This window comes from Felis catus, chromosome D2 (genome assembly GCF_018350175.1).
Source record: "Felis catus isolate Fca126 chromosome D2, F.catus_Fca126_mat1.0, whole genome shotgun sequence".
Taxonomy (NCBI): domain Eukaryota; kingdom Metazoa; phylum Chordata; class Mammalia; order Carnivora; family Felidae; genus Felis; species Felis catus.
Window position 1 is genome coordinate 7,087,221 of NC_058378.1, and position 23,310 is coordinate 7,110,530.

General features: G+C 42.3%; 1 protein-coding gene across 1 annotated transcript in view; it reads left to right on the forward strand.

The window, feature by feature from the left end:
- The first annotated feature begins 9,134 nt into the window (after window positions 1–9,134).
- MINPP1 (multiple inositol-polyphosphate phosphatase 1) overlaps window positions 9,135–23,310 on the forward strand; it is a 49,304-nt gene continuing 35,128 nt past the window's right edge. Inside the window, exons 1-3 of the mRNA XM_023240327.2 lie at window positions 9,135–9,907; window positions 13,396–13,593; window positions 19,141–19,238. Coding sequence (XP_023096095.1) covers window positions 9,271–9,907; window positions 13,396–13,593; window positions 19,141–19,238 — 933 coding nt within the window. The 5' untranslated portion in view covers window positions 9,135–9,270. The remainder of the gene's footprint in view (window positions 9,908–13,395; window positions 13,594–19,140; window positions 19,239–23,310) is intronic.

A 23,310-nucleotide genomic window follows, 5' to 3' on the forward strand; every position in this document is an offset into this window, starting at 1 on the left:
TTATTTAACCAAAACTGGCAAGAACAATATAGTTACCAGGATTGGTTTAAACCAATCAGGACTCTTCCCTTAAGTGGGGACAGAGTGACCTTCCTTGAAGGTGAATACGTACACACATTGATTCCAAGAAAAAAGGCAGAATGAATGTTAAGTGGTTTACTAATAGTAACTATTATAGCGTTATACTCAATATTTATACTTTTAGCCCCAGCTACAAATGACACTTTTTGAGGTCACTGTTCATTTGTAAGGAATGGGGTAGGTGTCAGGAAAAGAAACACAAAGATGGCTCTTTCCACTGAAACATTCCAGAACTGGTTCTACTAAGTACTAGTTAAATGAGATGACTTTAGACAAGGCACCTAACCTTTGTTTTGATTTCCACATCCACAATGTCATGGATATCTGGGAAGGTAATTACATTGCATAAATACAAAGCAATATTATTACCACATTTCACCTTCCCATACTGTCTGCTCTATGTCATTTATTCATTCATACTTACACCCTTTTAACAAATAATTGCTGACAGTCTACTTAATGCAAGGCATGAATATCTGAGAATCAACCAAGTTTTCACCATGGCTCTTGCATCTAAGGTATTAACTAATGAATGATTTAGCAGTAACTGCTTTATCTCCTAGAGTACAGAATCAGACAAGGCAGTGCAAGATAGAAGACAAAAAAGGCGGGGGAATGACGGGTGTTGTTTATGGAACCATAATGGTTGCTTCAGTTGGCGCAGTTATCCTGTTTACTAAAGATGCTGCCACCAAGTATGTGAGTTCATAGATGCCTACACTGCTTTCCTAGCTTAGAAACACCTACTGATACACAGCATAGGCAAAGCAACCCAACCCAAGAAATACGGGTTTATGTTACAAGAAAACAGTGACAAAACCTGAAAGATTGGTTCATGCGTGGGCCAGTGAGACGTGAAACTTATTAATGTATTAAAGAAGAACTAATAAACTTTTCTCTGAAAGTTCTCTGTTCTTGGGAATAAGGAAATAACGATGGCTTTAAAGTCAGCTAACCAATTATCTTAAAGATCTAATCACTCAAAGAGATCTTCCCATTTTGGAAAGCTAACATTTCGGGGAAAAATAAGATGTTTAAATTATTGCCGTTGTCTATGCTTGTTCTTGAAAAACTCAAGGAAGAGGAGAAATTTTTACCAGGATTTAGAACACATTATTCGTCTTTGTGATGGGATAACAAGACATTTTGGAGGGGACTTCTCAAGGAAATGATGTCTCTGAACAACAGTACTGGCATGTACAGGAAAATCCTCGTAGACCAGGACCAGAAAGTGAATAGCAAAGCACAAAAAGAATACTGGCAATTTAAACACTTAAAATAGTTCAATGGATTTAGAACCAACATTCGATGGGAAGGAAGAATTCCCAATATCAAAATCTTAAGATGTGTCAAGACACTAGATGGGAACTTTTGTCACTGCAAAATAACTCCCATAGCAAGGTATAATAGAGAATGTAAAATAGAAGGTCACCTCCATTATTGTGCACGGTTCAGTGAAGTTTTCTACTCATCAGTTGAAACACAACGTTGTTAAACAATTCAGCGTAGCTTTCATATGCTGGCGAAAAACATAGTGGTCAGCTATCAGTGATGATAGCGTTCCTTTCAAGCCAAGGTAGTTTATCTCTGGAGTCTGGTGGTCTATCGAACCTCCACATTCAAGCAAGGTTGAAGGGACTGCTGTTGAAGCATGGATCGTACCAGCCCCATCCATACATATGGTCCCTTCTTCTTTTGGCTGTTTCTACTGCAATAAAAAACAAATAAGCACTAAATCAATGACCAGGAAAGGAAAAGTGAAACAGCAGGGCAGTAAGATACTAGAGTTAAAGCTTTCTTGGCACAGGCACAAAGTTAGTTGCTTAATGTAGTTGTGAGATCACAAAGATCTATGACAAGCTGGCCATTGTCAGTTTACTTGGCTAAAGGAAAAGCGACAATAAGAAACATCTTAATTGTGCTCAGTAAATATTACATACTGATTTGGGGCCAGGAACTATAGCACATCTTTATGTAAACTGCTTCATTTAATCCTATCAACAACCCCATGACATAGATATTATCCTCAGTTGAGGCAACAGTTTAACTTGCTCCAGATCTCACAGATATTAAGTGATGCAGCTGGAATTTGAAAACCAGAAAGCCTGATTTCAGAAACCATGGTTTAAATTTGTTTAAAGTTTATTTATTTATTTTGAGAGCAGAAGAGACAGCACAAATGGAGGAGGGGCAGAGAGAGGGAGAGAATACCAAACAGGCTCCACACTGTCAGCACAGAGCCTGATGCAGGCTTGAACTCATGAACCCTGAGATCAGGACCTGAGCCATAACCAAGAGTCAGTCGCTTAACTGACTGAGCCACCCAGGCGCCCCCAGAAACCATTTTTTTAATCAATACTTTCTATGCTTACACAGACAGTCTACCCTTCCCCCCATAGTATTTACCCTTTTCCTTTCTTTATTGTTTCTGCATCAGAAAGCCATCTTCTTTAGGAACCTTTTTTAAAAGCATTATAGATGTAACTTAAAATACTATATTTGACATCATGCAATCTTAAAAGTGGAATGACTATTTTAGAAATCCTATGAATAATCTGGGAAAAATACCGTATTCTTTAATATAATGGATGGATTAGAAAAGCTCTACATTTTTTTAAGTTTATGTATTTATTTTGAGAGAGAAAGACATTGAGAGAGTGGGGAAGAACAGACAGAAAGGGAGAAAGAGAACCCCAAGCAGGCTCCATGCTGTCAGCACAGAGCCTGATGTGGGGCTCAAACTCCTGAACCAACTCATGAACCGTGAGATCGTGACCTGAGCTGCAATCAAGAGTCAGGTACTTAACCCACTGAGTCATCCAGATGTCCCAGAAAAGTTCTGCTTAAGACAAATTAGAATAATGTAGAACAACAGAATTGAAATTTTTTTCTTTTCCACTCTGGGAGACACAACAGTCAACGTCCACTTCTGGATAAAATTGCACTACCGCAAGCAATTCAAGTCCTCTACGCTCTGTTGGATTCCCAGAGCTGACCACCTAACTTTCTGTGTTTCCCATTCCTCTCAGTTGTAAATCCAAGCCATTTCCATATTCTGAAGACCTAAATCCTACTGTCCCATCTCTTTAGTCTTGCGTCCTAAGTCATTGAGGAAACTGAGGCCATCAGCTTGAAATCCATCAATTCCCTCCTGACAGACCAAGAAAATTTATCAACCTGTGTGTCCATCCCTCCAATCTTCTCTTGGGAAATAAGGTCTCCTCTTGTTTCAGTCCAAATCAAGTTCTCTGTGCTCTTGGTTCCATGCTCTGTCACCTCTTCAAGGAACCCAAACCATTAATTTTCCATTCAACTTCTTGTGTTAGGGTAGATTTGTCAAATACATTGCTATCATGCTCACAACGCCATAGGAGAGAAGGCAACCCATCCATGGTCTTTGCCAAGGGGCAGCCACGTTTTATACCATGCAAACTCCTGGGTACTAGCTGACTGAGTATGGGTGGCAACTATCTCAAAGAGCAGCCAACATACAGACATGAAATGATGAGCAAGACCTGTTGCCTAAACAATAATAAGAGAATATTATGAGAAATTATATGCCAATAAAATGGGCAATCTGGAAGAAATGGACAAACTCCATACATATACACTACCAAAACTGAAACAGGAAGAAATAGAAAATCTGAACAGGCCCATAACCAGTAAAGAAATAGAATTAGTAATCAAAGTCTCCCCAAAAACAAGAGTCCAGGGCCAGATGGGTTTCCAGGGGAATTCTACCAAACATTTAAGGAAGAGTTAACACCTATTCTCTTGAAGCTGTTCCAAAACGTGGAAATGGAAGGAAAACTTCCAAACTCTTTCTATGAAGCCAGCATTACCTTGATTCCAAAACCAGACAAAGACCCCACTAAAAAGGAGAACTAGAGACCAATTTCCCTGATGAACACAGATGCAAGAATCCTCAATAAGATATTAGCCAACCAGATCCAGCAATACATTAGAAAATTATTCACCACGACCAAGTGGGATTTATACCTGGGATGCAGGGCTGGTTCAATATCCACAAAACAATCAATGTGATTCATCATATCAATAAAAGAAAGGACAAGAATCACATGAGTCTCTCAGTAGATGTAGACAAAATACAACATCCCTTCTTGATAAAAACCCTCAAGAAAGTAGGGATAGAAGGATCATACCTCGAGATCATAAAAGCCATATAAGAAAGACCCAATGCTAATATCATCCTCAATGGGGAAAAACTGAAAACTTTCCCTCTAAGGTCAGGAACAAGACACGGATGTCCACTCTCGCCACTGTTATTCAACATAGTATTGGAAGTCTTCGCCTCTGCAATCAGACAACACAAAGAAATAAAAGGCATCCAAATCGGCCAGGAGGAGGTCAAACTTTCACTCTTCACAGATGACATGATACTCTATATGGAAAACCCTAAAGATTCCACCAAAAGACTGCTGGAACTGATTCATGAATTCAGCAAAGTTGCAGGATATAAAATCAATGCACAGAAATCAGTTGCATTCCTATACACCAGCAATGAAGCAACAGAAAGAGAAATCAAGGAATAGATCCCATTTACAATGCACCAAAAACCATAAAACACCTAGGAATAAATATAACCAACGAGGTGAAAAATCTAAACACTGAAAACTATAGAAAGCTTATGAAAGAAATTGAAGAAGACACAAAAAAATGGAAAAAGATTCCATGCTCCTGGATAGGAAGAACAAATATTGTTAAAATGTCGATACCACCCAAAGCAATCTACATATTCAATGCAATCCCTATCAAAGTAACACCAGCATTCTTCAGAGAGCTAGAACAAATAATCCTAAAATTTGTATGGAACCAGAAAAGACCCCGAATAGCCAAAGCAATCTTGAAAAAGAAAACCGAAGCAGGAGGCATCACAATCCCAGACTTCAAGCTATACTACAAAGCTGTCATCATCAAGACAGTATGGTACTGGGGCGCCTGGGTGGTGCAGTCGGTTAAGCGTCCGACTTCAGCCAGGTCACGATCTCGCGGTCCGGGAGTTCGAGCCCCGCGTCGGGCTCTGGGCTGATGGCTCAGAGCCTGGAGCCTGTTTCCGATTCTGTGTCTCCCTCTCTCTCTGCCCCTCCCCCGTTCATGCTCTGTCTCTCTCTGTCCCAAAAATAAAAAAAAAAAAAAAAAAAAAAAAAAAAAAGACAGTATGGTACTGGCACAAGAACAGACACTCAGATCAATGGGACAGAATAGAGAACCCAGAAACGGACGCACAAACGTATGGCCAACTACTCTTTGACAAAGCAGGAAAAATATTCAGTGGAATAAAGACAGTCTCTTCAGCAAGTGGTGCTGGGGAAACTGAACAGTGACAGGCAAAAAATGAACCTGGACCACTTTCTTACATCATACACAAAAATAAACTCAAAGTGGATGAAAGACCTAAATGTAAGACAGGAAACCATCAAAATCCTCAAGGAGAAAGCAGGCAAAAACCTCTTTGATCTTGGCTGCAGCAACTTCTTACTCAACACGTCTCCGGAGGCAAGGGAAACAAAGGCAAAAAATGAACTATTGGGACCTCATCAAGATAAAAAGCTTCTGCACAGAGAAAACAATCAGCAAAACTAAAAGGCAACCGACAGAATGGGAGAAGATATTTGCAAATGACATATCAGAAAAAGGGTTAGTATCCAAAATCTATAAAGAACTTATCAAACTCAACACCCAAAAAACAAATAATCCAGTGAAGAAATGGGCAAAAGACGTGAAGAGACACTTCTCCAAAGAAGACATCCAGATGGCCAACCGACGCATGAAAAAATGCTCAACATCGTTCATCATCTGGGAAATACAAATTCAAACCACAATGAGATACCACACCTGTCAGAATGGCTCACATTAACAAGTCAGGCAACAAGAGATGTTGGCGAGGATGCGGAGAGAGAGGATCTCTTTTGCATTGTTGGTGGGAATGCAAGCTGGTGCAGCAACTCTGGAACACAGTATGGAGGTTCCTCAAAAAACTAAAAATCTAACTACCCTATGACCCAGCAATTGCACTACTAGGCATTTATCCACAGGACACAGGTGTGCTGTTTCGAAGGGACACATGCACCCCCATGTTTATAGCAGCACTATCAACAATAACCAAAGTATGGAAAGAGTCCAAATGTCCATCGATGGATGACTGGATAAAGAAAATGTGGTCTATGTGTATACACACACACACACACACACACACACACACACACACAAAGGAGTATTACTCGGCAATCAAAAAGAATGAAATCTTGCCATTCGCAACTACATGGATGGAACTAGAGGGTATTATGCTAAGCGAAATTAGTCAGAGAAAGACAAAAATCATATGACTTCACTCATATGAGGACTTTAAGAGACAAAACAGATGAACATAAGGGAAGGGAAACAAAAATAATATAAAAACAGGGAAGGGGACAAAACAGAAGAGATTCTTAAATATGGAGAACAAACAGAGGGTTACTGGAGGAGGTGTGGAGGGGGGGATGGGCTAAATGGGTAAGGGGCACTAAGGAATCTCCTCCTGAAATCATTGTTGCACTATATGCTAACTAACTTGGATGTAAAAAAAAAAAAAAAAACTTCTCAAAAGCTACTCACTGCTTTAAGAATAAGAAACCCATTTTAAGTAACATGAGAAGATTTTTATTACTAGAAAATTATGAAATGATCTTTGATGCATGTCTTTTGAAAGTCATTCACTTTAATGTTCAGAAGTAAGGTGATACATTGTAATTGTTAGTGAATTCTGCATCTTAGTGCAAGAATAATAATACATAATATCAGTGAAAATTATTAATGATACAAATACTATTTATAGCACCCTGTTATATGAATTTTAAATGTCATCTCTGATTCGCACAATAATCCCACAATATATGTTCTAATAGTCCTAATTTTCAAATAAGGAAACTAAGGCTCAGAGGACTTGAGTTACTTCCCAAGATCACTCAGTTAATGCTGGGCCAAGCTTGGAGTCTGGATCTAAAGCTTCTATATATATTCATTGTCCTCTTTATACTATCTCTGGCTTTTTCCTAGCAAAAACCATGAAGGCATTGCTTAATTTCATCATTTGTTACCTTGTCATAACATCAAAATGATGGGAATAGGTTTAACAAATATATAAATCAGCATAACACTAGCAGATGAAGAATGAGAATGAGAAGGAAAATAAAATTGCGGGCGCCTGGGTGGCTCAGTCGGGTAAGCCTCTGACTTCAGCTCAGATCATGATCTCACGGTTCATGAGTTCAAGCCCCACGTCAAGATCTGTGCTGACAGCTCAGAGCCTGGAGCCTGCCCCATATTCTGCGTCTCCCTCTCTCTCCTTGCCCCCCGCCCCACCCCCCTACTCTGTCTCAAAAATAAATAAACATTTAAAAAAATTTTTTTAATTTAAGGAAAAAATCAAGCTGGGGACAAATTTAGTGTAAAAAAATGTGTGCCAGTGGTTCTGTATGTGGTTACATACACATACAGATTAAAGATCAGTCATGGGAGGCAATCATTATTAGGCGCATATATTAAGCAAAATATAACGACATGCATCTGGTACAAATGCTTGCTGAATGCACTTAGAAGTATTATCAAGCATTTCAGCCTATAAAATGTCAAGGTTAGGGGTGCCTGAATGGCTCAGTCCATTAAGCATCTGACTCCTGATTTTGGCTTAGGTCATGATCTCACCGTCAGTGACACGGAGCCCTGAGCCCAGCTCTGCGCTGACAGTGTGGAGCCTGCCTGTGATTCTTTCTTTCTCTCTCTCTCTCTCTGTCCCTTCCATGCTCGCATGCACCCCACCCCTTGCTCTCAAAATAAGTAAATAACCTTTTTTGCTTTTAATGTAAGGGTTAGGAAGTCTGCAAAGAAAAGGTTCACCAAATGTTAATTTGAGTCAAGTTCTTGATCAGTGGCCTTGACAAATATTCAGACGTTCTCCAAAATGGCCTAACAAAAAAAAGAACACTTGTCCATGTGAAGATGACTTCCTGCTACGAATCTCTTAACATTTGCAGCGTCCCAAGTTAGAATCTATTGGTGATTTTCCACCATTTTCTTCAGTGGCGAACATTCAGAGGCACACCTCTCTGAACCAGAGAGCCACTTACGCAAGGAGAAAAGAGGCAAAGACGGTCGCGGGCTTACCAGGGGCAGCGTGGTAGCGTCTTTGAAAGAAACGCGACCTTACAAAAACAGGATCCAAATTTCCTTCCATTTTCATCACCGTAGGACTTCTTCAATCTTTACTCTTTTCCCAACTAGCGCACGAAATGGTGTTCAAGTGGAGAAACCAAAGTGTGGTTCCGATTTATCATTTCTCCCTTTTTCTTGGAGCAAAGATTCTGAGCAAGAACGTATGAACAAACCCAGCCGCTGACTACATGGGCGCAGAGTTTGCTCCATATAGCAGGTTAGCTCACACTTAGTAACGCAGTCAACCTGCTGGGCTGTGACTCAGTGCGCCCAGGAGATGACGGTCGCTGTGTCTCTGCTCTGTAAGCCTCTGGTATCAACGAGCACAATCCCGGGGTGCTGGCTGGCTGAGGTCACCTCCTCTGGCCCAGGTCCCGATACCACCAAAGGCTCGGGAATTAGACTTCCTGCAGGACAGAGCCCCTTTCGGGTCCCCTTGCGCCTCGCCGTGTGCTATTTTCAGACTGCAACCGGAGAAGAGCCTGGGACTTCGGGAGGCACGCCGGGGCGGGGCCCGGGGAGCTACATTTTTGAACAACCGCCTCAGGTGCCCTGGCCGTGGGTGGTTCAAACACGACGTTTTCAGACACGCAGATGGGCGGGGCGGGGGCACGAGTCAGCCTCGGGAGACTCGGGCTCAGTCCCGACGCATTCCCGCCGTAGAAATTCAAAGAGCGGGGGCGCCCTCGAGTCATCCTGGGAGGCGCCTGCTACGCGGAAGCTCGCCCACGCCGGAGGCCAAGCCGACGCCGGCTGCCCCTCAGCCACAGGTCTCCGAAGCTCCGCGAGCGGCCGTCCCGGCGCCACCGGAGCCACAGGCGTCCCGAGCCCCTCGGCGCTCCCCGCCCGCGCGCCCGCGCCGCGCGGCGAATCCTGGGGGCGCAGGCCGGAAGCGCCGTCCGGACCCGCCCCCTGCCCGCCGGAGCCGGAAGTTGCGACCCCGGCCCGCACGTCGCCCCTCGAGGGCCGCGCCGCACCATGCTCCGTGGCCCCCCGCGCCTCCTCAAGGTCTCCGTGGCACCGGTCGCGGCCCTGGCTGTGGCGCTGCTCTCGTCGCTCTCGCGCTGCTCCCTCCTGGAGCCGGACGACCCCGCGGCCTCCGCGCTCAGCCCCTACTTCGGCACCAAGACCCGCTACGAGGATGCCAACCCCGGGCTGCTGCCGGACCCCGAGGCGCCGCGGAGGGACCCCGAGCTGCTGGAGGACGCCTGCACGCCGGTGCAGCTGGTCGCCCTCATCCGCCACGGCACCCGCTACCCCACGGCCAAGCAGATCCGCAAACTGCGGCAGCTGCACGGCCTGCTGCAGGCCCGCCCGTCCGGCGACGGCCGCGCTGGCCCCGCCGGCGGCCGCGACCTGGGCGCCGCGCTGGCCGACTGGCCGCTGTGGTACGCGGACTGGATGGACGGGCAGCTGGTGGAGAAGGGGCGGCAGGACATGCGACAGCTGGCGCTGCGCCTGGCCTCCCTCTTCCCGGCCCTGTTCAGCCTCGAGAACTACGGCCGCCTGCAGCTGGTCACCAGCTCCAAACACCGCTGCGTGGACAGCGGCGCCGCCTTCCTGCAGGGGCTGTGGGAGCACTACCACCCCGGCTTGCCGCCGCCCGACGTCGCAGGTGACAGCCCGGGCCCGGGGCGGGGCCCCCTGCCTGGGTTCCCCCGCGCTCCGTGTCTTCCCCAGCCGCCGGCTCACCTCACCTCCCCCCGTCTCCGGAGCCCCGGCTCCTCTCCGGGCTCCCCTCACCTCCCTCTGTGCCCCGGAGCCTCCGCCCCTCCCCGGACTCCGCTCACCTCGCCCGCCCCCCACCCAGCACCCCTTCAAGACTTAGCGACCTCCGGCTTCCAGCACACATTCATTAGTCCTTTGATCAGGTGTGGGCGGGACACAGCCGTAGGTGTTGGGGCGTTCGACCAGAAAGGAGACGGAGGGGGGCACTCCTTGATCCACCATTCCCTAATAGAAGTGCGCACCCTCTGAGCACCCACCTTCGCCTTTCCTCCCTCCCTGGCAGCTAGTTCCATAGTTGTGTAGTCGCTCGCAGTTGGTAAATACAACCTAGGACTTTTCTTCCTCGGGCTTTGCTTCTGCTACTACTGGGTTGTTTTGTTTTGTTTTCCTTTTTACGTGCTGGTTTTTGACCCACATCCTGCTATAAGGAAACTACTCTCAAACTGTCTTTACTGCTGTGCTTTTGATGAGGTTTTGGGCGATGGTGGGGTGGTCCAGAGCCTACGGCCAAGAAAATTCTTGAAGACGTCTTTGGTGCAAAAAGATGATTTTATTAAAGCAGGGGACAGGACCTGTGGTCAGGAAGAACTGCACTGGGGTTGTGAAGAATGGCTGGTTTTATACTCCGGAGATGGGGAGATAAAGTCAAAAGGGAGGACTCCAGAGGGACTTGGATGCTACCGAGGACTCCAGTCTAGCTAACGTTGTTTCCTTCTAGCAAGGCATTAGCAGTAGGGGGTTCTGGAGAAATGTTCTACTCTGTATTTGTCTCCAGTATTTGCCCATGGGCTGCAGGTTTATAGAGAAATTTGATGTTACCTACCATTTCCTTTTGCCTTTGTTCCCCACATCACTATGGAGGGGGATGTTGGGGCTCCAGGAAACTGAGTCTACAGGTTTCTGGAGATTATGCTGTCGATAAGATTTTTTCTTGTATTTACTAAGATATTTGTAAACTGATGGAGACTCCTGTCCCATATGACTGTGATCTCTATCAGTTAGCCATTTGTTTTCTTTCCTGTCCTTTGTCCTTGGTCACCAGGAGAGCCTGAGGACTATCACACAGATCCCACCTGCAGGGGGCAGAATGTGTGGGGGGGGAGGTGTGCTAGCTTGCATTTTGTCCTCAGCCCGCCCCAGGCTCCCTCATCACTTTTTTCTCTGTTTTGTTCTTGTATGTACTGTAGAGTACCATCTCTTAGCTGTGATTCACGGTCGCGCTCAGTTCTCTCTTAATTTATTCCATCACTTACTCTTTTGCAAAATAAGAGAGACCGTCTATTCTGCAGGTAAAGAAGCTGGGCCCCAGAATATGCCTTGTTGATTGTCCTTGGTGAGTTTGAGGACTAGAGTCAGGCCAGGAATCAGTGTCTTCTTTTTCTCCCTCCAACCGGTGCCTTTTTTTCCCCCTTCAGAAAATTTTTAATAGTCACAGATACTAATCACATACTCTTAAGGCCAGCTAAGGTGTAGGCTATGTGCCAGGCATGCCTAACATTTATTTCACTAAATCCTTACAAAAGCTCTCTGAGGTTGGCAGTATTTTCTCCCCACGTAACAGAAGAGGAAATTGAGACACAGAAACACTAAATAATTAGCCTACTTTCATATGGCTGGGTATGGGCCCGGGAGATGTGATTCAGCACGTGGGCTCCTAACCATTATGCCCTGCATTCTACCTTCCATTTGTCCCGTGACTTAAGAATGAAGATGAAAAATACAACGTGCTTGTGCCAAAGAGATGGGCACGTGTTCATGTTTTCTTGGCCACTTTTAAGGTCAGAGATGAGGTGAGACGTTGTTTAGCTTTAAACCCCAGTGAAAAGTAAATTAGGAGTAGACTGGTTTGCCGTTCCTCCAGTAGCATCCTCTCAACGAAGCTCAACCATTTCCAGGAGGTCATTCCTGCGTCCTGTTACTGCTGTGCGGGTAACCGTCGGCTGACTTGTGTTTAGTCACTTGTTGAATTGTGCTTTTTAATGATTAACATGAGTGAAGATGCCCCACAAATCTGTGAGCTGAGCGTTAAAAGCAGAACATACTTCAGTGTAGCACAATATATACAGTGTATACCAAAAAGGGGCTCCTGGACCTCCTGAGATGAGTTCTTAGAGATTGAACTCTTTGTCTAGCTACATCATTATAATCCATAGACCGTTGTTTTGCCTGTTGTGTACATCCAGGCTTTTGAGAGAGGCCACTGAGTTAGGTTTTGTATTCTTACAGAAACGGGACAATAGCTTTTTTTGTTTGTTTTCTGTTTAAAGAGCAGCCGTAATGAGATAATAGCAAGGATGAAATATCCAGGTCCACTTGGGAAACCATATTTTGAGTCCACAGAGAAAGATGACAAAGGTCACTTACTTCCAAGTCAAGATGTTTTTGGAACTGTAATCCAATTGGCAGTTAAAGTGGGCAAAATTATCCATTTCAGGATCTTCTGAAAATGGATAGACACACATCCATCCATATATTTTTTTCACACCCACATCCAAAGCAAAATAATAACTTCATTCATTTTCTCATTTTGTAGACAGAAGTAGTATTCTTGGTGTTCTTTTCATGGTAAATTATTGGAGAAATGAGGACTGAAATGGATGTGTTTTGAATATGACCGAAAAAACTTAAAGGGTACCTGGTAGTTAACGCATGATTGCAGATGCTTTTACAATACATATTCACTGCCAAATCAGCGAAATATGTAATTCCCAAGACCTAAATGGAAGGTCTTTGGGAACTTTCATTATAAAATAAGCCAAAATTAGAAGCACCGTGAAATGGAAGACCTGAAACTCAGTTCCTGTATTTTGTGCTGTCGTCAGTAGTTTTTGTCCAAAGCAGAATGTTTTGGAAAGTAACAGCGTTGGGCACGTTAATCGAGAAAATAAAACACCCTATTTAGATTTTGGCTTAGGGTAGAAAAACAGATTTGATCGGTTGAATTCGTCTCTCACTTTGTAACTAAGAATTTTGCTCATTTTCAATTTGCTTCCCCAAGTTTTCTGTGCCTGGCAGAAGTAATACTTAATAGAACACATTTTTGCACTTTTGATGATTTTCATCTCTATTTTTGTTTTCTTTAAGAAAATACTTATTTCAGCTACCTTTTTTCATTGTGTAGTACTGCATGCGGTAACGTTTTATTTTGTATTTGATCCTCTGTTTCTTTAGTCTTCTCTACCACAGACTCTCATGAATTACGGTCATTCCACAGTTTGGCCCTTGCTTGGTCAGTGTGCACTTATTTCAGACACGCCAATAAATAAGCAGGTTTTTAGTGTTCTTTTTCACACTTGAAACGAAATTTTCAATAATTTGAGATCGTCACTTAGGTCAAGGGTATATATAATAAATAAATAATTTTTTTTCTCTCAGATATGGAGTGTGGACCTCCAAGAATTAATGATAAACTAATGAGGTTCTTCGATCACTGTGAGAAGTTTTTAACTGAAGTGGAAAAGAATGCCACGGCACTTTATCATGTAGAAGCCTTCAAAACGGGACCAGAAATGCAGAACATTTTAAAAAAGGTCGCAGCTACTTTGCAAGTGCCAGTCAACAATTTAAATGCAGGTAATGTGCCCCTTATCTTTCATTTGAACTCTGAAATAATTTAAATGTTTCTTGAAGTCTGAAAATGAAAAAATATGGAAGCATAAAGTTATTCCTTTTAAAGGCCCACAATTGATTTTACACTAAGAAGATAATGTGTTCTAGGTCAAGAAAGTTGTGTGTCCTGTGCTTAGTGTTTTTAGAGTCATATTCTTCCTTGAACTGTATGTAAATTAATATACAAGAGTCTTGCAATATCCTGGAACTTTTTTATTGAGGGCAGACATATATAAAGCTTTAACTGTAAGCATACTTTATAAAACAAAAAGTGTATTTTTGAATTATCTCCCCAAGTGAAATATTATATTAATTTTTCAGCTTTTGAAGCCGTTGAGAAGTATGTCCAGGTTAATGTTTCAAGAGGGTATTAGAAAGTGAAAAGCAAAGTGCTGTGGGTATTTTGTTTGAGGCTTTTAAGCCTAGAGATGCTAAAAAAAAAAAAATGAACAGTTGTGTCTCTCAGTAGGTATTGCAGTGGATGGGCTGACTGGCAATTTGTTATGCAACCTGGGACTCTTGAAAGACACTATTAATACTTATGCTGGGAACGCAGGTGGAAAGCCAGGGCACGTGGTCACCTACCTATAGGAACTTAAGAAAAAGTAATAAGATTTTCCCCTGATTTCTAAGAATTTATAAATCACACTACAGAAGTTGACAAATGTGCATACAAAGATTGTGGATTTCATATGTTGTAAATAAGTTTCCAAAAGACTAGAAGTAGCAGATGAGGGAGAAAAAGATTAGAATCATGGAGCCTGAATGCTTTGTAAGCATCAAAATAGCAAAGATGCGAGACTAGCGTTTAAAATTGAATTTTTTCTCTTTCCTTAAAGGTGCTAAACATTGAGATCACCTATAGAGCTTTAAAAATTATTTTAGGGGCACCTGGCTGGCTCAGTCAGTAGGGCATGTGACTGGATCACAGGGTGGTAAGGTCAGACCCCACGTTGAATGTGGAGATTGCTTGAAAATAAAATCTTGTTTTTTAGAAAAAAAAAGTATATATATATATATATATATATATATACACACACACACAAGATATATAAAAATATATATATATTGTATATTTATATATATATATATATATATATATATATATATATATACACATTTTTTTTTTTAATGTTGATTTTTGAGAGAGAGACCAAGACAGGGTACTAGCAGAGGAGGAACAGAGAGAGGCAGAGACTCAGAATCCAAAGCAGGCTTCACGCTCTGAGCCAACGCAGGGCAGGAACTCACAAGGTGTGAGATCATGACCTGAGCTGAAGTCAGACACCTAAACGACTGAGCCACCCAGGCGCCCTGCAAATAAAATCTTAAAAAAAATCAATTATTTAATGAGAAGCCATTTAAACATATAAATAGTCATAAAGTCGAATCTGATGAACGTCAGTATACCCATAACTCAGTTTTATCAAATTTTAACATGCCACAGTGAGTCGCTTTAAATCCTTTGAGGTCCTTTGGTCCCTCTCAGGATTTCATTCCTCTTCTTTTTTTCCCAGTGGTAACCATTGTCACGAACTGAGCGTTTAAATCATCCCATGCCAGTTATTATATTTAGGTTCCTGTACATAAATGGGATATCGTTTTGCAGGTTTTAAAACTTTCGTGAATGGTATCAAACTATGATAGCAGTCTGAAATTCAATTTTAATTCACCTTTTTATTTTTCATTTAATGTGTGTGATTTTAGTCTTCCATTTTAAACTTCTGTATGGAATTCCATTATATAACTATAGTAGTGTCTAGCCATTATGCTGTTAGTGGGTGGTAAGACCGAAGATTTTTCAAAAAACGATATTTAGGGGCGCCTGGGTGGCTCAGTCGGTTAAGCAGCCTACCTCGACTCAGGTCACGAGCTCATCGTTTGTGAGTTCGAGCCCCACGTCAGGCTCTGTGCTGACAGCTCAGAGCCTGGAGCCTGCTTCGGATTCTGTGTCTCCCTCTCTCTCTCTGCTCTTCCCCCGCTCATGCTCTGTCTCTCTCTCCTTCAAAAATAAATAAACATTAAAAAAAATAAATTTTGTAAAAACAATGGTCTCTGGAAACAGATGTTGTGTTTTACTCATGGAGTAGCTGAGAGCAACTTCTCTCTGGAGGCTCTAAGCGTGGTTGTTGAAATCATGGGTTCTGGAGTTGGACTGTTTCCATTTGAATCTTGACCCTGTTATACTATCGACTAACTCTCTGGTCTTTGGCAAGTTCCTTAATATCTCTAGGCCATAGTTTTTCCTCTGTAAAATGGGTATAGGAATTGTACCTTTCTTTTAGGATTATCGCAAGGATTCTTTTTTTTTTTTTTTTTTTTTTAATTTTTTTTTTTTCAACGTTTATTTATTTTTGGGACAGAGAGAGACAGAGCATGAACGGGCGAGGGGCAGAGAGAGAGGGAGACACAGAATCGGAAACAGGCTCCAGGCTCTGAGCCATCAGCCCAGAGCCCGACGCGGGGCTCGAACTCACAGACCGCGAGATCGTGACCTGGCTGAAGTCGGACGCTTAACCGACTGCACCACCCAGGCGCCCCCGCAAGGATTCTTTAATTCACATAAAGCGTTAGCACACTGCCTGGCAGAGTAACTTCTCAAAAATATTGTAGCTATTTAAATGCTTTTTCTTTTTTTTTTTTTTTTAAACGTAGAGGGATGATGATGTATATAATCTTTTTTACCTAATAGAATATCTGTCTTATGCAGATCTGTCTTGTTCTGAATTTTATGTTATTTCACAGGCTATATAATTGAATTTCTAGGTCAGTGATAATTAAAAACTTATTTAACCCTTCAGATTTTACTGGTGGAGGGAGCTGGAGCTAATACAAGTGCAAATTCTTTTTATAGGAAATCACTTTCCTACTGAGGTTTTTTGTAGTTTGTCACTCTTTTGAATGATGCTATAGTGAACATTCTTACAGTCTGGGTTTTGCCCTGGAGAATTTATCTGTAAGATAAATACTGTAGGTTGGAGTTGTTGGGTTAAGGACAGTGCATATTTTACCTCGACGTATATTTCCAAATTGTTCTGTGAAAGTGTAGAAAAATTTATATCAATATATGAGATGCTCACTTTTCCTATTTTATCCAACAGTGGTTACTATTAGTCATTTTTTAAATTTTTTATTTATTTTGAGAGAGGGAGTAGGGGAGTGGAAGCAGAGAGAGAGGGAGAGAATATATCCCATGTAGGCTCCACGCTGTCAGCGCAAAGCCAGATGTGGGGCTCGAAATCAGGAACCATGAGATTATGACCTGGGCCAAAACCGAAGAGTCAGACACAACCAACTGAGCCACCTAGGCGCCCCTTTAGTCATTTTGATTTTTGCCAATTTGATTAATGAAAAATGGTATGTAGCTTTAATTTGCATGTCTTTGGTTACTTGTGAGGATGAGCCTCTCTTCATATGTGTGTTGGCTGTTTGCATTCCTTCTGGGAATTGCCTCTTCATTACCTTGTCCATTTTCTATTGGATTGTTTTTTGTTTTTCTTATTGGTCATAGGTACCCTTTATGTGTTATGGATATGTCAATTATATGTCCTTTAATTTTGCTTTACAAAGGATAAGTCTTTTCCGTATCGTATGTTGCTAACATTTTCTCTTAATTTGTTGCACACTTTTTAATTGTGTTTATGGTGCCTTTGATTATACACTTTACATCTTTTACTTAGCCATGTATGTCTTTTTGTTATGGCTGTTCAGTGTTGTATTTTGCCTAGGAATCCTCCCTTAACCCAAGATTATTATATTTTCCTATGTTTTCCTTTATTTTATTTTAGTTTTTTAATGTTTTATTTTTTTAATTTTTATTTATTTTTGAGAGAGAAAGAGAGAGAGTGAGCGTGTGTGAGCACAAGCCAGGGAGGGGCAAAGAGAGAAAGAGACAGAGAGAGAGAGAGAGACAGAGACAGAACCCCTAGCAGGTTCCACGCTGTCAGTGTAGAGCCCGATGTGGGGCTCAATCCCACGAACAATGAGATTGTGGCCTGACCCGAAATCAAGAGTCGGACACTTACCTGATTGAGCCAGCCAGGCGCCCCTAGCTTTTTAACATTTAAGTCTCTGATCCATCTGAAATATTTTTGTGGCTCCACAAGACTGACCAAGAGATCAGCGTGGTCATAGTAGATGGGTCAAAGCTGTAACTCCTGAGAGACTTCCTCACATTTCTGTTTTGCAGGTAGGGAGATTGAGACCTGAGAGGTTAGAGTCACTTGCTCAGGATGATTAGTGGCAGAGTTAGGTTCCATAGCCTGTTATCGTCGTAAGTGTTTTTTGGTGAGATTTTTCTGACTCCCTTCTAGTGGAAGACTAGATCATTAGGATTGACTTTCACAGTTTCAGAACTGGAACTTTGGGTGTGAATGAGTCCGGCTCTTTCATCAAAGGTCCTTGGCACTTAGGAGTCACTATGGTATGTTAGGTATTAGGACTATAAACCCTTTTGTTTACATAAGAAAGGTTTTAAGTGAGTTCTACGTGTATTCTCAATTAAATATTCTTTTTGTACTATGTGCTGCTTTAGGGAAGTTCTTTAAAATCAAAACTGGTTTCTTGGGAATGTGGAAAGACTCTGAAATTAAAGAATAAAAGTAAAGCGTAGGAGGCAGCCTCGCAGCGGACTTTCTTTCTCTCTGACACCGAGTGTCACCCATTTTGCCGTGACCGGAGAGCACTGCTCTCATCTGGTACTGGCATAGCCACCTTTCATGGCCTGGGGACTTGTTGCCTTCTTCCTTCTTGTCAAATTCCAGGTGCATCTAAATGTAATCGGCTAGTTAGCAGCGTAAAAATCCAGGTACCTTGCTCGGAAATCTGCCTGACTGAGCAGCCAAGTTTGAAAAACGGATGCTGTTAGCCCCCCCTCTCTCCAGTGTGTGAGTTCCCTGCTTGTTTCTCTCCTTCTTGACCTTTGTCTCACCTTCCTCCTGACCTGATCCACTTTGCCCATTCTTTCCTCACCTCCTTCTGCATTCTTTTCTCCCTTTTGATATCCTCTCTCTACTCCTTCGTAACAGTTACAGTGTGAATTGTGTATTGAAGAGAACTGTTCAGAACTTATTGCTGATTTTCAAGATGAGGACTGAAAGCTTATAACTTTATGTCCCCTCCTCCAGCCCTGTAAAACGAACAAAAGCAAGTTCTGTTTAACAAGTTCTTGGATTAAACTTCTTGTTGGGTTCGTTAAGCAAATATGCTCTTAACAAACACCTTACTTTTAAAACCTGAAAAAGTTACTATTTTGTAGAGAGAAAGCATCTTATTTTCATTGGACTGAAATTTGTACCTCCTCGTGGTTTCTTCCTGACAGTTCCTTATGTTAGGGATAGTACACAGTGAGTCATCTGTGATGGCCAGGAAGAAGCTGAGTCGTGTTTTCTCCATGCTAGACGTGCCCAGGTCCTCTGACTGGCTGCACGTGACATTCTGTAGACATTCAGCCTTTGGAAGATTACAGAAAACAGTAACTCACAAATTTTACCTTTCTTTTTCCCCCCCCAGATTTAATTCAGGTAGCTTTTTTTACCTGTTCATTTGACCTGGCAATTAAAGGTGTTAAATCTCCTTGGTGTGATGTTTTTGACATAGATGATGCAAAGGTAAGTATTACTTTTGTAGTTTATTTGCTTTTTTTGCATGATTTTTATCGTTGTTGTTGTTACTTGAAGCAGCTTTTCAAAAAATAAGCAGAGTAGGGAACATGAACTGCCTTTGATTACTTGTAATGTTCCTTGCATAAAGAGATGAATTGTTCAGATACGGCCCACACACTTATAAATAGTTCAGGTTCAGAAAACTTTGGAAAACATTCTTCCATGGTGATGTGATTTCTGGGTCCACCCGGTTAAAAATCTATTTTGCCTGTCATCAGATTTTACTGCTGGAAAGGACGACAGAGCTGTTAAAATCCAAGTTTTCTTTTGTAACAGTTTTTGTGACAAATTGAGTTCCATGGCAGTAATTCCTCTATGGTTTCTGTCTGTCTGCTTCCTATCTCCTTCTTTTTCTCCTCATTCATGTTGCCTTTTTGTGGACTTTCAGACTCTAGAAAGAGAAGGGCAGACAGGCCTCTGGTGAATTCTGGTCAGTTCTGGGATGTTGGGAGCCAGAGAGGTGGGTAGGAGAGTTCATTGTTTTCACAGCACTGAGAATAGCACCAGCCGGTAGAGTGCTGGTGTCTGTGTGGATCATTCAGGAACGTGGACGTCTGAAACTTTCATCGTCTCCTGCATACACACAAAGCATCCAGTACTCCCCGCAGAAATCCATTATTAACCTCAAATTTTGAAAAGAAGGGTACTACTTGCCAGATAGAAGCAGGCTCTTAAGCTGAGAGCTAATGTACATTTGAGGGTAAACAAATGCTTTGTTCTGTAACTCAAAGACCAAAGTGACCAGCAGCCAGATGAAGGGTGATGTGATGTGTTAGTGTGCTCACGCGGGAAAGAGCAGGTAAATGGGAAACAGAGAGAGGGCCCTGGGTGGGTGGCTGTTCTAGGACACAGGGCTGACGGGTGCGTTCCATTTCCTCCCTGTCTGCTCCTCTCCTGTAACTGTTCAAAAACTCATCACTTAGAAACTTCTTGACCACTGGGGTGCTTGGGTGGCTCAGTCGGTTAAGCATCCGGCTCTTGGTTTTGGCTCAGGTCATGGTCTTGCATTTCGTGAGTTTGAGCCCGTGTCAGATTCTGTGCTGACAGTGCAGAGCCTGCTTGGGATTCATTCATTCATTCTCTCTCTCCCCGCCCCCCCACCTCTCTCTCCCTCCCCCACCTCCTCCCCCTTCCCCACTTGCTCTCTCTGTCTCTCTGGAAATGGATAAACTTAAAAACAAGAAATTTTAAAAGAAATTTCTTGACCATAAAATTAATTAATTAATTAATTAATTATGCCCAGTATAGGTATAAACTGAAACTTCTGGTCCCCATTCACGTGTGTCAAGATACCTCCTTTTTCTCCCTACCCAGACTGCTCTAGGGCAAAAAGTCGATTGATGAGTGTTGTCAAAGGGAAATTTACCTTTTAGCAGAACAACTACAGCTACTAGTTACTACAGCTGGTGGACTATTAGGCAGGTGCCCACATGCCTCTGCTGGCCATCCTTCTCCCGTTAGGAGGTGCTGTGTCCCCCTGCTCCCTTCCCAGGCCTGGCGGCTTCCGGTTGAAGTGCAGCTCCAAACCCCGCCCCCCCCCCCCCCCCCCCCCCCAGTGGTGCCGATGTGTCTCAGAGCCTAACCGGCCTGGCCTCCACTGACTCATCTTCTCTCCACCTGCTTACCTCCTTCCCTGTCCCTTCCCGAGTCCCTCTCCTCTTAAATATTTGCTCTTGCTTTTTGTGCCTCCGTCTCTTCTGGGAGATGTAGTGTCACATGCTCCAGAAACCCTGGAGGTCATGATCTGGGTAAAGTTACACTTCCTCTTCCTATGCCTTGATTTCCCTATCTGTTAAAGGATGCAACTGTTGGATTACTCAGGAACACCCCTGTAATTCTAAGATTCTGTACTACTTGGCTTTTCCTGTTTTGTTTTGTTTTTTTAGGGTTATCCTTATATCTGTTTATTGCTTGTGAAGAGTTTTTTTTTTTTTTCTGCAACTTTGATAAATTTGAAGCTGACAGAAGTTGTGAGAATAATACAATAAACATTCACATTCTTCACCTATTTTCACTGGTTGTTAACCTTTTTTTTTTGCCACATTTCCTTTTCTCCATATATGGGAGTTTCCTGTTGCTGCCATAATGAATTACTGCAGACTTAGTGGTTTTAAAACAATACACATTTATTGTCCTACAGTTCTAGAAGTCAGAAGTTCAAAATGAATCTTAACAGGCCTAAAATCAGGATATCAGCACCGTGTTCTTTCTGGAGGCTCAAGAGGACGATCTGTCCCTTGCCTTTTCCAGTCTCTAGAGGCTACCTACATTTTCCCCCATCACTCTGACCTCTGCTTCTGTGGCTAATCTTCTGCTCTGACTGTCCTCGCTAAATATTTATCCTAAGGATGTTTGCGATGACATTGGCCAACCTAAATAGCCCAGGGTAGCTTTCTCATTTTAACATCCTTACCTGAATCACACTTGCAAATTCCTTCTCATCATGCAAGATAATAACATATTCATAGAGTCTAGGGATTAGGATGGAAACATCTTTGGGCAGCCATTTATTCTGTCTACCACATATAATCTTGGCAGACATCAAAGCACTTCACCCTTAAATACTTGGGTATGCATCTAAGAAGCAAGAACATGGCTGTAATAGTTATATATATGTGTGTGTGTATATATATATATATATATATATGTGATAGTGATTCATAAAGGAGAAAATTGATTTAATGGCAGTTTTCAAAAAAATAGATGACATATGAAATAGGTATTTTTCTGTGGGATAGCTTTTTGCAACTTTGTATATACTTTATACTGTAATGAGCATATCTTGATTTTCTGTCTCTTCTGGAGTCAGTTTTGGTATTTAATATTTTCTTATAAAAATCATTCAGGTTTTCAGATTTATTTGCAGAGGTTGGCAAACCTTTCTTGCAATTAAAAAAAATTTTTTTAATGTTTATTTTTGAGAGAGGACAGTGCAAGCAGGAGAGGGGCAGAGAGAGGGAGAGACACAGAATCTGAAGCAGGCTCTAGGCTCTGAGCAGTCAGCACAGCCCAACGTGGGTCTTGAACCCACAAACCACGAGATCATGACCTGAGCTGAAGTTGGACGCTTAACCGACTGAGCTACCCAGGTGCCCCTCTCGCAGTTTTTTAAACAAAATGTTTCCCCTCTGTGTCTGAGATTATTTCCCCACTATTATTACTTGTGTGCTTGGATTTTCATCATTACACTAATTTAGTATTTACTGATGTCATTTTTTTCACAAGTAACGGTTTATATAATGAAATCACCCACCTTTTTTTGTCTATCTAGTTATTATTTAACATGTTTTTAAGTTTCACCTATGATGCTGCATGTAGCTATAGTTCACTTATTTTCATTGTTGTATTGTATTCCACTATATGAATTACCACAGGTTTTTTTTAATCCATTATTTTGTTGGTAGACATTTGGGTTGTTCTCAGTTTGGGGCTATTACGAACATTCTTCTGTACGTGAATTGGGGCATACACACACACGTTTGTGAAGTTCTGTCTGTGTGTGTGGTAGAATTGCTGGATTACAGGGCGTAGAGAACTTGAAATTTACTAGATAGTGATGCCAAACTATTTTTGATGTTGTTCTAGCTTGTTTCTGTGATTATGCTTCTTTTCATATCTTTTTTTTTTTTCTTTTTGCTTTTGACTTTTTTATTTTCTTAAGCCTTTGGAATTCATGATACTTTATTTACTCACAGTTTTCATCTGGCTGTTTCATCTGTAGCAGGGTTTTTTTAAACATTTATTTATTTTGGGGACACAGAGCATGAACAGGGGAGGGGCAGAGAGAGGCAGAGACACAGAATCCGAAGCAGGCTCCAGGCTCTGAGCTATCAGCACAGAGCCCCAAGCAGGACCATGACCCACGGACTGGACTGGGAGATCATGACCCGAGGTGAAGTCGAATGCTCAACAGACTGAGCCACCCAGGAGCCCCTTGTCATATAACTTTAAAGAGTTTTGAATTTTGTTTTAGTTTACAGTTTAGTTACTTGTGGATCAGCTTGATCCTTTTGACGTT